The 15,795-nt window shown below is 57.1% G+C and overlaps 1 protein-coding gene across 2 annotated transcripts; it reads right to left on the minus strand.

Annotated features, from left to right (window-relative positions):
* Nucleotides 1-1,615: 1,615 nt before the first annotated feature.
* Nucleotides 1,616-14,509, minus strand: PES1 (pescadillo ribosomal biogenesis factor 1). 2 transcript variants are annotated; one of them, XM_004690908.2, is made up of 15 exons: nucleotides 14,403-14,509; nucleotides 11,878-11,957; nucleotides 11,060-11,213; nucleotides 9,791-9,900; nucleotides 7,567-7,738; nucleotides 7,393-7,482; nucleotides 5,109-5,225; nucleotides 4,926-5,000; nucleotides 4,626-4,715; nucleotides 4,386-4,516; nucleotides 4,003-4,128; nucleotides 3,731-3,915; nucleotides 3,117-3,283; nucleotides 2,824-2,985; nucleotides 1,616-2,066 (listed from the first exon to the last, which is right to left on the minus strand). In XM_004690908.2, the coding sequence occupies exons 1-15, from the start codon at nucleotides 14,424-14,426 to the stop codon at nucleotides 1,983-1,985; spliced, it is 1,767 nt and encodes a 588-aa protein (XP_004690965.1). In that variant the 5' UTR covers nucleotides 14,427-14,509; the 3' UTR covers nucleotides 1,616-1,982. The 2 variants fall into 2 exon arrangements, with proteins under 2 accessions (XP_004690965.1, XP_012586612.1); XM_012731158.1 differs by having other exon boundaries at nucleotides 2,824-2,982; nucleotides 14,403-14,493.
* Nucleotides 14,510-15,795: the final 1,286 nt, after the last annotated feature.

Consider the following 15,795-nt stretch of genomic DNA (forward strand, 5'->3'; position numbering starts at 1 on the left):
GCTGGGGCGCAATGCCGGCCCCCGCTGGCGGCCCAACAAGGCGCATTTGTTTCAGAAGCGCCAACGGGGCCATTGTCCTGCCGCGGGACCCTGAAGCTAGGCCGTTTTCAGCCCCAGGGGACTCAAGGGTGCCTGGGAAACAGGGTGCATGGGGGTGGGGGAAGGACTGCCAGTTCTGAGGAAACGGAGGCGGAGACTAGTTTAACTTTTATTGAGTGTTCTGAAGCCCTGGGGACCTGATGGGAGGTGTCCCCCGCGCTAGTCTGCAAGCAGGGAACACTTTTTGGCCAGCGAATGTGGATGAGTGAGAAGGGTGGTGCAAAGCTCAGGGTACCTGCCAGCAGCCCTTCCACCGGCAGGCCTCTGCTGATCTCACCTCTCCAGGACTCGCCGGGATGCAGGTTCCTACCCCAGAGCCACCTCTAGTCCCACTGCTGGGCGTCCAGTCCTCCTCCACAGAGGCGCAGCCAGAGGGGGAATAACGCCCTGAGCTGGGAGTGCTCAGCTCCCGCTGTGGGCAGAACCAGCTGGTCACCCGGGTGGCATGGGCAGCCCCACTGTCCTGCCACTAATGGGCAGCTCTGGAATGGGGAAAATTCCACATCGGCATGGGAGCCAGGGCGTTTTCCCTATCTGACAAACCTGTTCTCTGGCCTTGCCCTGGCACCCTCCGGCCACAGCCCTGGGATGTAGTGCACCCGGGGGCTGCCATTCCCCTTGGCTGTGACTTTGGCTCCAGAGGCCCTGACGCTCCCCCTGCCTGTTAGTACCCCAGGCCCCCACTCTGCCATCCTCCTGCCGTGAACAAGCCCGAGTGGGTATGAAGCAGGCTCATCTCCTCACACCCACAGTGCAGCCCAGCCAACAGGGCCCCAGTTCTCAGCCCCACTGGCCAAAGCCTGGCCAAGATCCCGCCTGGCCCCTGCGGAGGTGCAGTTTGGGCCTGCAGCCACTCCCGCCAAATCCGTCCACAGAACCTGCAAGTGGTGAGAGGCACAGGCCCAAGGCCCTCAGTGCCTCAATTCAGGGAAGGGCCCTGCTCTGGACTGTGCTCTAAGTGCTGTTCAGAACTCCCTGGTTGGCCCAGGAAGGGCTGAGGAACCACCCCGAGCCCAGGATTCTGGCCCCGCCAACTGAGGTACTGGCAGTCCCTGGTGAGGGCCTGGCCCTGGGGCTCCGTAAGGGCACTGCCACCGCCAGATGGGAAGGGCTTTAAGCTGGGCTGCTGGCAAAGCCCATACAGTTCTGCCCATAAACAGGAAAGGTGAAGCAAGTCACACTCAAACCCCCCACAGACCCTCCGAGCACCGGCTTTTGTTTTCTGGGCTGCAGTGATGATTATCAGTTGGTGTTAACTGAGCATTTACCAACCCTACTGAGTGCACGCTGCACCCGGGAACCCCCTCCACACCCCTCGGAGGTTCTGTTCCTAGTTCAGACCAGACAGCACGTTCACAGGGGAAATGTACCCGAGCTAGGAGGGGAACCACTGGCTGACCTTCTGGCATCCTCTGGCCCAAAGGGATCCTGGGCCGCCCAGAGAGCTCTCAGCAGTGACCAGGGAACAGGGCACAAGGTGGCCGTTCTCCAACTCCAGGAAATCTCAGATACAGAATTCAGTTGGCTGCAAAACTCTAGCTGTTTAATAACACGATCCCTCACCTTCACCCCACCTCAGCACGGAAGAATCATGGGTCCAAGTGTGTGTGTTGGCAGGAGGGGGTCCAGCCAGTGAGGGCCCCCAAGTCCTCAATGTCACTGACTCCGGGGAACACCGCCGCCGCCCCCGTACGCCAAGAGCAGGAGTTCCATCCTAGAGGCGAGAGCCGCCCACCGGCCCAACAGGAGCACGAGAGGCGGGGGCTGGCAGCGGGAGGAGGATGGGGAGCAAAGACTGTCTGTCACCAGGCCTGGGTCCTTGGGCCTGCCTGTGCCAAGGCCAGCTGCTGACAGCCGGCCTCGACCCACCAAGACTCCAGCTCTCACACTGGCCTTGCCTTCTTGGCCTTCTTCTCGGCCTTCACAGCCTCATCGTGGGCTTTCCGCTTCTCCGCCAGTTTGTTGGCCTGTGAATAAAAAGGGGGCAGCAAATGGTGACTAGGGAAGGAGGGCTGGAAACAGAAACCCCCTTCTACTTGAGGCCACCCCTTAAAAAGAGAGCTTCCAGAAAAGCGAAGAGGCAACTTGCCCTGGGGAAAAGCAGATTCACCTGAATCTGAATCACGTTTCACCACTCAGGTGGGCAAACGTGCCTTCCCCTCACCTTTACAGCTCTTTCTGGGCCCACAGCAAGTTAGGGGGCTCCAGACCCGGAAGAACTGCCTTACTAGTCATCCCTCCGCCTAGAACAGCTGGTGCCATTCAAATCTTCACCCGGAGCTGCCAGGGAGGAGTCAACCTGGAACAATCTTTCCCCAGGGGCCACTTAGCAAGCTCTGGTGCATAACTGGCAGGTTTCCCACCCCGAAGGATTCCTCCGGAGGGACACTTGGTGGTAGTCAGGGAAGTGCCCAAGGATGTTTTCGAAAGAAACAAATCTAATACCATCTCAGGGACCAGATGGTTTAAAGAAAAATACACTGCAGATCAACCTACACAGCACCCTACAATTCTGCGTTATCACAGGCACCAAAGAAACCAGGCGTCTGTTACTAAAGCCCGTGAGGGCCGGGCTGTGAGCCACTTCGCACCGACCATTAAAAAGTTCCGGGTGCAAACCAAGTCCGGCCGGTGCCCCAGGGCACAGCCGGCTGGCACGGAGGTTCGCCTGTGCAGCCACATCCGCGGCCACACCTGCAGTCTCGGGCAGGCGGCGGGACTCACCTCTCGGATTTTGCGCCTCTTGCCGAACATGATCTTGTTGTAGAGGTACTTCTCCCGCTTCTTCATCATCATGATGGCGAGGCGCTTGGCCTCGCTCTCCTCCTCCTGGGCCAGCCGCTGCCTGTCCTCCAGCTTCACGGTGCCCGCCATCACCCTGGGCTTCTGGGGAGCAGCACACGCTTCTGGACACGGAGCCCCCAGAAGCCCGGCCCCTGCCCCTCAGCAGCAGGCCTGGCGCAAGTGGCCAGGGGGCGGACTGCTGCCAGGCTGCACCCCCAGGCGGTCCCCAGTACCTTCCCCTCCATTCTCTGCTCCTCCAGGGCTGTCAGCTGGGCCTCTTCCTCCTTTTCTGAACCAGCCTCCACATCTTCCTCCTCGTCTTCACCTTCACTTTCATCTTCACCACCATCACTTTCATTGTCTTCCTCCTCATCCTCCTCTTCTGATTCGTCCAAATGTCCTATGAACAGAGACTTCTGTAGGCCCTGGGAGCCCGCCCCTCCCCTTGCGGGTGAGGACTGGGCCGAGGCCCATCTACCAGCCCATCAATCAAAGGTAACACAGGCTCCCCAGGTGAAGCCCGTCAGGCACCTGGCCCACAGCCCCGCTGCCTTCAGAGAAGACGCCAGGCCTCCCACTCCTGAGCATGGCTGCTTCCTCTGCAAATGTCAATGACAAACTCCAGACCATCTGCTCAGTTACTCTCAACAGCAAGTGACACCTGAAGGCAGGACACAGGTTACTGTCTCTTGCCTAACTCCAAAATGGGTCTCAAGGACGCTGTGCCCTGCTGCCCTCTTCTCCAGAGCTTGCCACTGTGAGGCCGAGGCTCACCGGCAGCGGAGGCCCAGGGCAGTGCAGTGGAGCTTACCTGCCTGGCCCCCCAGCGCGGTCCCCTCCCCCTCACCTGGGTGCTCTCCCCGCTGCAGGGCCAACAACTTCAACTTCTCAGGGGGGATGTAATCGCCTTCCTTCTCTGACACGAAGGGTGAGAGGTGTGGGGGCAGCTGTACCCCAGGAAAGTAGTCTGCCACAGGGAGAAGGAGCCTGGCATTGACGGAGTCAAACACCCACTGGGGCTGTAGGTAGTACCTGATGCAGAAGGGAGGCAGAGACAGGTCACGGGGCTTGAGACACACTGCGCCCAGAAACCCAAGCAGAAGGAAGACGCGAGCCTACCTGCCAATGACGGAGGTCTGCTGCCCAGGCCGGTCGACAATCTGGTGGGTGATACAGGTGTCTGTGACATCGTAAGTGGCTCCAATACACACGGACTTGTCCCAGGACACGTCCCCCCCAAAACTCCTAGACACAGGGGGGACCCACGAGAGCACTCAGGCATGTGCTGCCTGCCCTGGACCCGCTGGCCCACAAGCTCACTCTCCCAGGGCCCCCTGCCGTGACCAACCCTCACGCCCCGCCATGGGCCCGCCGAGCATCCCCACGCGCCCCTTTGCTGAGTCTAGCAGCAGCGCTCGCAGTGGACGCTGACCCCACCGCAACATGGCCAGCGGGCACTGCGCTGCCCGTGTGTGACGGAGCCGGCGCTGGCGCCTCCCCACCTGATGATGAAGGCCAGCGCCTCCCGGGGCACCTCACGGTTCAGGAAGAACTTCAGGCCCTCGAAGAGCTTCTTGTGCTTCTCCTGCGCCTCCAGCTCCTTCCTGAGGCCCTCCTCCTGCGCCGAAGGCTCCTGTGAAAGGGCGGGGCGGGCCGAGTGGAAAGGGCTTTCTCCCCAGTCCCCCAGGCCTCCTGGTTCCAACACACCCTGCCCGACTCCCGTGACGGGAGCCAGTCCTCACCCCATCCGTGGGAAATTCATCCACTTGGGCCTCCTCTTCCTCCGCAGGCACCACCACGCGGGCCAGACTAGCACTGAGGGCTGCCAGTTTCTATGGGGAGAAGCAGGGTGCAGGGCTGATCTTGCAGTGGGGGCCTGGCCAGGGTGTGGCCAGGTCAGGCAGGGCCAGTGGCGACAGTTCTGGGACAGCAGTCCCTCTGGGTGCCGGCAGCATGTTCCAAGAGCACCTGTCTAGCCAGCCCTCCCCGACCCCCAGGCAAGGATCACCCTTCTGGGGGAGACGCAGGGAAGCCTCTCGCACCTCCATAGAGCTCTCGGAGTCCAGCGCATAGGTGTCCTCACTGGCCTTCGCCTCTGAGGGGACCTGGCTCTCGAGCTGGGAGGCAAGGGGAGGTCAGAGGAAATGGGTGCCCAGCCCTCACCCCAGGCAGGGAGAAGGCCGTGGCCCGTTAGGACGAGGCACTGGGCTGGGCGGAGGTCCTACCTTGGGCGGATAGTGCAGGTTGAGTGACTGGTAGAGGCGGAAGTTGACAAAACCCAGCAGGGTGGTGTAGAACTCGGTGAAGGTGGCCATGACCCTGTAGTCTACGTCTGTCGGGTGCTGGGGGCACAGGATGTGATCAGTAGTGCGGGCACAGGCACAGGGCAAGACGGCGCCAACGACCCAAACAGTGGGGGTGGCGGCGTGCCAAGGACCATGCGCTTTGCCAGAGCGGCCCTGCCCGGGGGAAGGAGTGTGGCATGTCTCCCAGCACACTCTGGGCATGAGTGAGGGACGGGGACCCTCGCCAGATCCCCACGTCTCAGAGGGAGCTGGGAGTGAGAAAAGGGAAGCGCCTGTCAGGCTGTTCCAGGACCGGCCTGCGTGCTCTGCCCTGCCCCACTCTGCCCCGTCGTGCAAGTCAGGCTTCCATCACGGAGGCCATCATCCCTGCACCACGGAGGCCCGTGAGCGCCTGGGGACTGAACTCCCAGGCCCCACCCAGCAAGCCCAGCCCGGAACAGTGCCCAATGGATCCGTCTGCCCAGGAGGGCAGAGGGGAGAGAGCTCTCAGCACCTAAAAGCCCTGGCAGGAGTGTTGGGAGGGACACTCAAGATTTCAGCAACCCAACCCAGGCCCTAGCCACAGACCAGGCTGAGTCAGAAGACCCAAGAGGTGCCAGCAACAGCAGAAGCAAAGGCAGAAGAGAGGAGCAGCCCGCTTGGGGCAAGGGCCCAGGCCGCCCTCAGCTGCCTACCCAGCAGGCAGGGGACACGAAAGGGCCCGTCTTTGCTTCTGAGAAGCTGGCGGAACAAAACAAAGAACTGAGATTCCTACTGAAATGCCTAAACTCCTGCGCTGCACTGCACAGCGAAGGGGCAAGCCCAGCGCTGCCCACCGCGGCTGAGTGCGAGATGAGCCCAGTAATAGTGAAAGAGCGGTGGCCACAACCGAGCCATGACCTGCTGACACTGAGGTTCGTCACCACTGCCACTGGGCAGTGGTGTGGCTGTAGGAGCACATCGGTCAAAAGGTGTCCCACCTGCCGTCCCACTGCACCGAGCAGCCCGTCCTCAGGACCTGCTGGGTCCTCGTGCCAGGAACCCAGCCCTGCTGCTCCAGGGGAGCGGCACATGAGGGCCTCAGCCACCCAGGACCAGCCCTTGGTGAGAGGAAGTAGCAGCAGTCATCTGCCAGAAGGGAGGAGGGCTGGGTGCCCCCTCAGGGCCAGCTGTGTGGAGACTGACTGCCACAGGGCCCCATTCACCACCCAGGAGGACACACAAAGACCAGTCTGAGCACCACTGAGCACCACGGGGGTGGGACATCAGAGAAAGGGAAGGAGAGGGAGGGCCCGAGAGGAAGGAGGGGAGAGGAAGGAGGGAAGGCAGGCAGGAAGGAGGAGGAGGGAAAGGCAGAGGGAAAGAGCCAGGCCTCTGGTGCGCGCCTGCCCAGGGAGGAACAGGGACGCTGAGGACTGGCCCGCTCTCTCCACAGACTGCAACCTGCCAGCAAACACAGCCAGCGCGCTGCAGCCGGGCGGTCCGGTCCTGCCAGCTGGAGCCACGGGAGGCTTCTGGGGCAGAAGCCCAGACCCTTGGTTCACCTTGAAGCACCAATAACCTCGTCAGCAAGGCCCTCACCAAAGGTACCAGTTCCCACTCAGAGTGGGGTCAAATGCACTATGCTGGGAGGCGACTCACTGAGACCCTGTGGGGCTGTGATGCCCTGTGAGTGGTCAGAGAGAGGGTTCTCGTCATGGGTACCTGTCGGAAACCCTCCTGCCGCAGACTCACTGCAGCACCATTCGCCAAGTGCTTCTCTGTGCTCACTGCCCCCACCACAACCCACCTGCTGCCCCAGCCTGGGGGTTGGACAGCGCAGAGTGAGGCAAAGCAGCTGGGCGGGGTGGGTGGTAACAGAGTAAGAGGGGGACCAAGAGTGCCTGAGGGCCAGGCTGTGCCCCGAGTGAGTGCGCAGCCTGGTGGCCACTGTCCACTCAACCATACAGGGTCACACACTGGCACTTTAGAAGATTCTTTTCCTTAAATTTTCATGCTCAGGCAAAGAAGGTGCAAGTATATCACTCACGAGGCACAGCAAGCAAGACAAAAGAACATGTTGGGGTCACCCGGCGTGGGTGACTCGGGCACTCCGCTCTATTCCGGTTTCTAGCACATTCCCGCCCCAGCCGATACTCAGCAAGGCGGCCTATGCTGCATGGTGCCGACAGCCCCCTCGAGCCACGCCCTCATCGCGGTCCAGGGTCTGGGGTGGTGCACTCACGTCGTGGGAGAAGGCGTAGGGCGTGATCCACACGATGGGCTGCCCCAGCACTTCAGCCTGGTAGTAAATGCCTTTGATGGACAGGAAGACCTGGGGAGGGACAGCGGAGGCAGCAGGGTGAAAACCGGGATGGGGGGGGGGGGAGGCAGGGTTCCCCGGTGGCCCCGGGCTCACCTTGCGCAGGGCCCGGGCGGCGATGACATAGTGCAGGAACTCCACGGCGAGCCGGCGGCACAGCTGGATGGTCTGCACGTGGCACTTTCCGGTCCGTGGGAAGGTGGAGAAGAGGAAGCACATGGAGAGGGCATCGTCCAGGTCCCGCAGCGCATCGATGAAGGTGGGGTACCTGTGGGCCCGGGGGTAACACTCAGGCGCAGTCCCTGCTCCACGGGTGGGGTGGAGGCCCTGACTTCCTCACTCTGCTGTCAGCTTCCCGAGACCCCATTCCCTAAGCCAGGGCTCGCGCTCCCCTGAGCCAGGGAGGCCCGGAGCCCCGAGGAGCAGAGAAATCCCAGTGCGGGGTTCTCAAGTCACCACTGCTCAGCAGGGACCTGGTCTCTACCCAGTCCCAAGTACTGTGGTCAATGACCACAGAATGAGTCAGTCACCCTTTTATTTAAAGGTGAAAACTTCAGCTCAAGGAACTCTAATGGGAGGTCCACGAGAGAAAGCGGAAAGGTGAAGCTGCCCTTGCCGACCAGGGAGGCTGGGGCCTGCCTGTCCCCCACAACACGTGTCCTGGCCCAGGTCGCCAGAGCACATCATGTCTCCCTCTTCACCCAGAGCTCCATCTACTCTGCAGGTGCCGAAAATGCTGGAACTGGGCCCAGGTCAGGGAGGCCCAAGACAAGAAACTGCTTCCTGTGATCAGTCAGGAAGCCAACGAGACCACACCCTGGGCAGGTCCCAGGGAAGCTGCCTCACTGAGAGAGGAGGCATGGGTGACGGGGAGGATAGGCTACGAGTGTGACATCCGGGCCCCGGACCCAGCTAGAATTCAGCATGAGTCACTATGCCTTGTCCGACCCTTGTGGCTTCTGGAAAACGACACCATGGGACCGGAATATTGGTTCAAAATCGGGCTCCAGTAGCTCTCCAGAAGTGCCTGGGGATGAACACAGTCCCCAACCTTGGCCAGAGCGGGTGTTAGAGACTCTGGCAGCCAAACTGCCTTCCGGGAAGCTCTCTCGCTCAGAAGGGGCTCTGTTTCCAGAGAGGCCTCTCTGAAAGCCACGAACAAAGGGCCAGGCCCCTCCTGCCTTAGACGGCCTCATTCACAGCAATGAGTCAGGAGGGCCCGCCAGGCCTTCAGTCCAGGCCAAGATGGAAGAAGGGACCACGGGGACCTCTCTTTTCACAAGACAACAGGAGAGCACTCTGGAAGCGGCCCCCTCTGGTACCACCTCGCAGACAAACCCACCAACCCCAGGTTCATTTTAGGTCAGCACACATGGAATTCTGCAATGGCTAGGGAGATGGGGGTGATGTACCCGGGATCACCATAAACACCCTATTGCCTAGGGTGTGCCCAAAGCCAGATGCTTGCTTTTTTCACTTGTTCCACACCACAGCTGCATGTCACAGGCAGGACAGACTATTCTTATTTCTAGAAAGGACTTGCTCGGTGCAGGAGCCGTTCTCAGGCTGCCCAGCTCACAGGGCACAGGTGTGAGGTCAGACTGGCTGTGGGCTCCTAACCAGGACTCTTTCTGTGCTAGCCCCAGGCTGACCCGATTCAATGAAGCCAAGTCTGTGTAATCTGGAGCCAAGATCCAATGGATATTCACACAGCCCAGGGTTCCTGAACTTTACTGCTACTGACATTTTGGGCCAGGCTATTCTGTGCATTTTAGAATGTTCAGCAGCATTCCTGGCCTCTGCTCATTAAATACCAGTATATTTCTCAGCCCCATTCAAATTACAAGAACCAGAAATGTCTGCAGATATTGCCAAATGCCGCCAAGACGGCAAACTCACTCCTGGCGAAGAGCCACTGACTTGACTAATGAATGCGCACGCTGTGGCGAAGGCGGGGCAAGGATCGGCTGGAGACAGAGCTGTCCAGCTGTGTCTTGCAGGCCTGACCACGCACCTGCCCCAGAACTCTGGTTCTCTCACACCACAGGGCCTTTGCCCTTGCTGCCTGCTCTCTGTGAACCATGTTTCCCACGGCTGCTCAACCACCTTCCCGCAGAGACCCCCTCTGACAAGCTGTACCCAGCAGAAGTCCTCAGTTCCCTTCATGGAGCCAGCCGTCCTCCCGGCACCCACTTTGACTCGCAATCATTTTCACTGTCAGTTTGCTCGTCGGTCTGCGTCCTCTAAAAGGATGCCAGCGCTCTGAGCAGGGGCTCAGTCCCCACTGTACCCCCAGTACTAGGACTGCGCCCCAACGCACCGTTCCTTGACAATGTGGTCAAGCTTGTAGTTGGGCTTGTTGTCCTTCAGACGCTCCACGGTATTCCACTCACTCTTCCCATAGGCCTTCCGCAGCTTCCGGACAAACACCTGCAGGAGAGGAGGAGACACTGACCCCAGGGCCGAGTGCTCCTAGACACCTCTTCCGCGGAGGAGGGCACTCGGGCGGGAGGACCCCGAAGGCCTCGCAAAGCTGACCATGGCTGTCTGCTAGTGCCACCTGCCCCTTTGGCGCAATCTTGTGTGCAGCCCACGCCTAGGAGCACCCAACTGACCCAGACTGATGAGCAGGGCCAGCCGGCCCCACGCCCATGGAGGATGGACAGGGACAGCCACTCACATGTGCTGACTGCAAGCACTTACACGGAAGCTAACATTGCCAGTCCTGCTTTCCAACTAAGGAAAGAGGCCAAGTGACCTGCCAGCAAGGCAGACAGGGCCTGGTGAGATGACCTTTCTCCCCAACACCGGTCTGTGCATGTGTGAAACCTGCCATAAGTCCATGTGTGGGGCAGGCCACGCAGAAAGATGCAGCCGCGGCCAATAGAGGCCCAGGGGTCTCCACACCAACCAACTTCTTCTCTCCCAATACTTCTGGCCCAGTCTCTGTGCTCTTCAGAGGCTCAAAGATGGCTTCGGTGGGGTCGTAAACAGCAGCGCTGAGTAGCTATTTTCCACAGGGACCCACTTCCAACATAGTGAGTTCTAGTTGCAAAGTCCAGGAGCAAACAGGGCCAGTCACCCACCTCAGTGGACAAGAAGGCCAGCAGCAAATACTGCCCAGCCTCCCGTGGCCACCAGGTGGCGCCCCTCCCTCCCCAGCTGGGTCCTGCTGCCCAGTAAGCAGCAATCTGCTTTCAATTATTTGCATTTGGCATAAATAGGTTTCTTCCCCTCTGGCACTTAAGCATTTAATGATGTCTGTGTGTGGAATGAAAAGCTTGGTTGCCTGGAAGCAAATCCAGGAAGAAGCTGAATAGGAGCGGTTCCTTTGGGTAACTAACGCAGCAGACAGCCTCGATAGTGCCATCTTCACCCACAGGCAAAGGAAGAAGGGCACAAGACACAGGTAAGGAATTCATTCGCCAGGTGCTGGGCAAATGACCCCCACACCTTCTTAACTGCAATCTCAGTTCATCCTCACCACATCCCTCTGTACAGGCTTGCTCAGAGGTTAAGCAACCTGCCCCAGGTCACAGGTTGTGGATGCAAGTGGTGGGTGATCCAGACCCTAGGGCCCAGACCTCACCTTGTATTCACGGAACTTGTTAACGATGGGTTCATGGAGGAGGAACTTGATGTCTTTGATAAGATAAAAAGTCCGGGCTGCTGTGGAACCCTTGTTGACCTTCTTCTTGTGTTTGGGTTCGTGGGGATAGATACCCTTGAGGATGCACAGCCGCCTGGAAGACAAAGGCCGTTTCTTCTGTCAGTAGAGGGCACACCGGACCCGAGCAGTAGCGAGCAGGAAACACTGCCTTTGGAGCGCAGAGCCCAGCGCAGGGGCCCGACGAGCCTGAGTTCCTGATAACCACTCCTGCAAGCTGCAGGGGGGCTGCAGGCGCTCATTGCACTTGGGGGTGGGGGTGGTGGTCAAGAGGCCTTGCGAACAGTCACCATGTCAGCTACGTACAAGGTAGAGGGAAGAGGATTATGAGAGCCAAAGGCTGTGAGGGTGAAAAGTGCTGGACACGCTGGAAGCACTGTAGCTGGCGGGTGCCAGTGCCCACAGTTCATGGAGGCATCTGGATGTGACTTCACAAGGAACTGAGACCCCCTGGCTGCAAGGTCAAGGTTCTCTTCTACCAGAGAGGAGGGGAACGGATGACAGAGCCCAGCAGTGCCAGTGGGCCACTGGCTCAGGGAGCCTTGACAAAGTCTGGCTCCCCACAGACAGCAGCTGGCAAGGCGCAGCTCACTGGAGCAAGGCAAGGGGAAAAGGGAAGAAAACCAGAATCCCAGACAGTGTTTGTGGCAGCCCAGTTAAGAGCGATGTGGCCGAGTTTTCACCACATAATGGACTGCTGGTTCCCCAGGGCACGCCTCTCTAACCCTCTCCAACCTCACCTGAAGTCGGCCAGGCTCAGCTGCAGTTTCTTCCGGGCTTTATTCCGGGTGATGTAGTTGGTGGCAGAGCCTCGTTCATACTTGAGGAGGGCAAAAAACAATTCTCTGTTAGCCAGGGCATTGAACTAGGGGACGCAGCACATTAGCGGCAATTATCAGTCAGGACAAGAAGTTAAGAGGTTCCTGGGACAGGAAACGAGGCAGGGAGGGAGCCCAACCACAGAAAGAGCTCTCCGGCACTCTTCAAGCCACTGTCTGCAGGTGTCCACACACCTTCGTGACTCTGGGGACCATGATGCTGCAGTGGATCAGGCGCTGAGCCAAGCACACAGTACCGAACTGACTGTTAAGATTAGTGGTTCCTATACATTATCCACTTATGCCCGCAACTCTGTGAGGCAGATGCAGTTACAACTCCCATTTCACATGGGTGGAAATGGGCTGAAGGAAGTAACCTGCCTGGGTCACAAAGCTGTAAGGGCTGGGACTGGAATTCAAACCTGGGTCTGAGGTCAGAGTTTGAAGGCCTAATCCGCAGTCAGCGTGCTCGACTTTCTTTCATTATAACCACTCCACCAGCATCAGAAGCTGTTTTAGCGCTTAAGCTCCTTCACACAGCCCTGTGAAAGGTTCCCACCACAGACACACATAGATCTGTTTACGCTATCTGTTTAGTCATAAGTGACTGTGACATCTAAGCTGTCCCCCCCCAACACACACACACACACACACACACCCCAATTTTTGCTCCCTTGGGGGTCATCCTGAGAAAGCATGCGCTAAGCCTCTCCCCTTGCTCACACGCTCACCCAACTGCCAATATGGGGAACATTTCTATGTTCCAAGCATTATAGTAAAAGGTGTGAAACAAAGACCAAAAAAGGCTTGGTGCCTCCCTGCCCCTGAGGAGCACACTGTCTTGTATAATCGTCTGGGTCTGTGGTATTAGGCTACTACCTCAAGCGCATTTCTGTAACCCTGACAGAGCAGCGATACACTGCACCAAGCACCCTGCAATACCAACCAAGCTGGTCATTTTCAAATGCGACCTTTCTCTGGAATACCAGAAGTCCCGTGGCTAGGTTCAGCTATAAACAGATGGATCTGTAGTCTCCTGAGAGGTATATTTATGAATAATCCCAGTCATGAAACACACCTGTTATTCATTCTTTCCTTTAGAGAGTTACTGATTCCCGGGGATCAGGCCCAAGCCAAGTCCCGGGGATACAAAGATGAGTTTCAGACTGTCTTGGCAAGTTGAGTCTTCAAGTCACACATACCTCTGTCACCATGCTTATGCATCGGAATAGGAGGTTTCAACTGAGGCGATTTTATTCCTTGGGTGTGCGTCAGAGGGCTGGGGAATTGGGCAGTTTTGGTGGGTGCTAATGGGCAAAGGCAGCGGCTGCTGCTAAATATCCTACAATGCCCAGGACAGCTTTGCCCACAAGTTAGTTATGGGCATCAAAATGGTTGTGCAAGCCACCTTTTTAAAGACACCAGGATTTGTTTACATATAACATATGTGCTGCAAGGGGAGATTCCCATGCCTACTGTCCCCTCTCTCTATAGTACACACTGTGAATCAAGTTAAAAACACACATTGGCAGCAGCAACTTTCAAACTGAAGGAAACACTTGAAGTAGCTATTATTTTACTCACAACTCTCCCCTCAATCTTTCATGCAACAAAGGTGATACTCATATAACAAGAATTCCTCGAAAACTGATCACGTTACTCCTCCATTAAAACAAACTCCAAGCACCTCACCGTGACCGACATACTGCATGATTATCTAACCCCACCCTCGCCAGAAGACATTTCCCAGTGGCTCTCCCCATCCATCGTTCTAAGTTCTTGCACCGAAGAAGCTTTCACACCTAAGAGTCTTAACACTTCGTTACCTTGCTATTCCTGCATCAAGCATTTGCCCTTTCCAGAACTTGCTCAAGATGTTCCGATCTTTCATATTTCAGCCTAAATTTACGACTAAGAAACCCGAGACAACACTAGCTCTTTTCACCCTTATCCTTATTCCTTGTTAGCTTTCTTCACGGCACGTTCAACGACCTGTAATTATGTGGTTATGGACTTCAGTACTGACTCATCTTCACCACTAGGAAATGAATGCGGAGAAGATCGGGAGCCCCTGGCTGTTTACCTATCCGTCCCGAGCAAGAGACAGGGATGTGTTCAAGCGATGAGAGAATAACAAGTGTTACAGAGATGATGAGCCCGAAGGAGGAGTGAACTCCACAGAAAGCTTATCACTCTTCCAGTAAACAATGCTTGGCTCGGCATGCTTTTTGGGTGAAGCTTTGCTTAGTAACCTCAGCTCTGTTTCACAGCCCCACTCCCAAGAAGAGTCCGGGTTTGACCGCAGCAGTCACTGCCGTCCGAGCCATCCTCCGACCCCGTCTCGCGGCTGCCTTCTGTCACAGGCGTTTCTGTAGCCACGAGGAACCAAGCTCCAGGGCTCCTGTCTGCCACCGCCCGGGACCCTGGCTCCAGCCTCTTCTACTCACCTTCTTTTTTTCCAGGCCTCCCATGTCTCCACGTTGAAGGGTCTACGAGCACCGCGCGGACACACAGCGCCACTTCCTCCCGCACGTGCCTGGCCTAGGACCCCGAGGCCCCCACGCTGCCGCTCTGCGCGGGCTTCCTACAGGTGCCTGAGTGAAGTCGGGGGAAAATGGGGCTTTTCTTCCCGACATTTACAACTAAACCCTTCGGAAAAATCACAAATGCCTCTCTTTAAAGTGATTTACGTCCTACAAGACTGTTTCACGTAGTCTGTTTAAAAAACGTGTGTATTTAGGCATCTCTATGATCATCCCTACGCTTAGCATTATGTGTTCCCGTTGCATGTCGGGATGAAGAGAGGCGGAAGGCGGAGTAGCGCAGTGCCTTCTGGGATGCAGAGGGGAGACGCAAAGCTCTGGAACTCGTGCATTGTCATGGTAACGGTGCTGGGCGGGGTCAGAGATTGGCTTCCGGAAAGAGAAGAACGCCCCAGAAAGGCTGCTGCGGGAGAGCAGCCGCTCTGAGCCTTAGTGCTGGCTTGAAAAATGACAAGACCTGGCGGGGTTATAGAACTTACGGTATATTTTACGTTAGTGTAGAAGAACTGGGGTGTAGACCGGAGGTGCGCAGGCTGAGAGGATTCACCGGAGAGGGGAACAGAGCGGGCGGGTCTGTTGACCGCCGAGGGGAGGAGCCGGCGTGACAGGAGAGGTGGGCTGGGGGGTGTGAGGGTCAGCTCCGGTGCCAGGTACAGAACTCAGGCTGTAGAGACTTAACCCCTAGGCACTAGGAAGACCTGTGGTGTGTTTTAAATGTACATTGAACACCTTCGAACTTTTAATATGTGCATTTAAATTCCGTATAGTGATGCCCAAAAGAGAACTACAAGATTTAACTAGTAGATTAGTAACATAGGTGTTTATACTAATATACACTAATAGAAAAAGAATTAAGAACCCAGATATAAACCCAAACTTAATGCAGTTTATTTACAACACAGGAGACAAGCATATACAATGAAAAGATGGTCGTCTGTTCAGCCAGTGGACTTGGGACTAGTGGATAGCCACATGCCAAAGAAAGAAATTAGACCACCGTCTCATTGCACAGGCAAAAGGAACTCAAAATAGATTAAAGAACTGGATGTAAGATCGGGAACTATAAATGCATAGTAGGAAACATAGACAAATACTCCATGATACTGGCTTCTATGCTGTCTTTGGGGACTTTGGCCAAGGGAAACAAAATAAAAAATAAATGAAACTACATCAGATTAAAAGCTTCTGTACAGGGCCCTCCCTGGTGGCGCAGTGGGTTAAAGCGCAGCACTGTCAAGCTCCCTCCACCAGGAGCTGACCCACCTGGTGCTGCAGACCTCTCCTGACCCGCCTGCTG

This window comes from Condylura cristata, unplaced genomic scaffold (assembly GCF_000260355.1).
Source record: "Condylura cristata isolate star-nosed mole 26May11 unplaced genomic scaffold, ConCri1.0 scaffold00029, whole genome shotgun sequence".
NCBI lineage: Eukaryota > Metazoa > Chordata > Mammalia > Eulipotyphla > Talpidae > Condylura > Condylura cristata.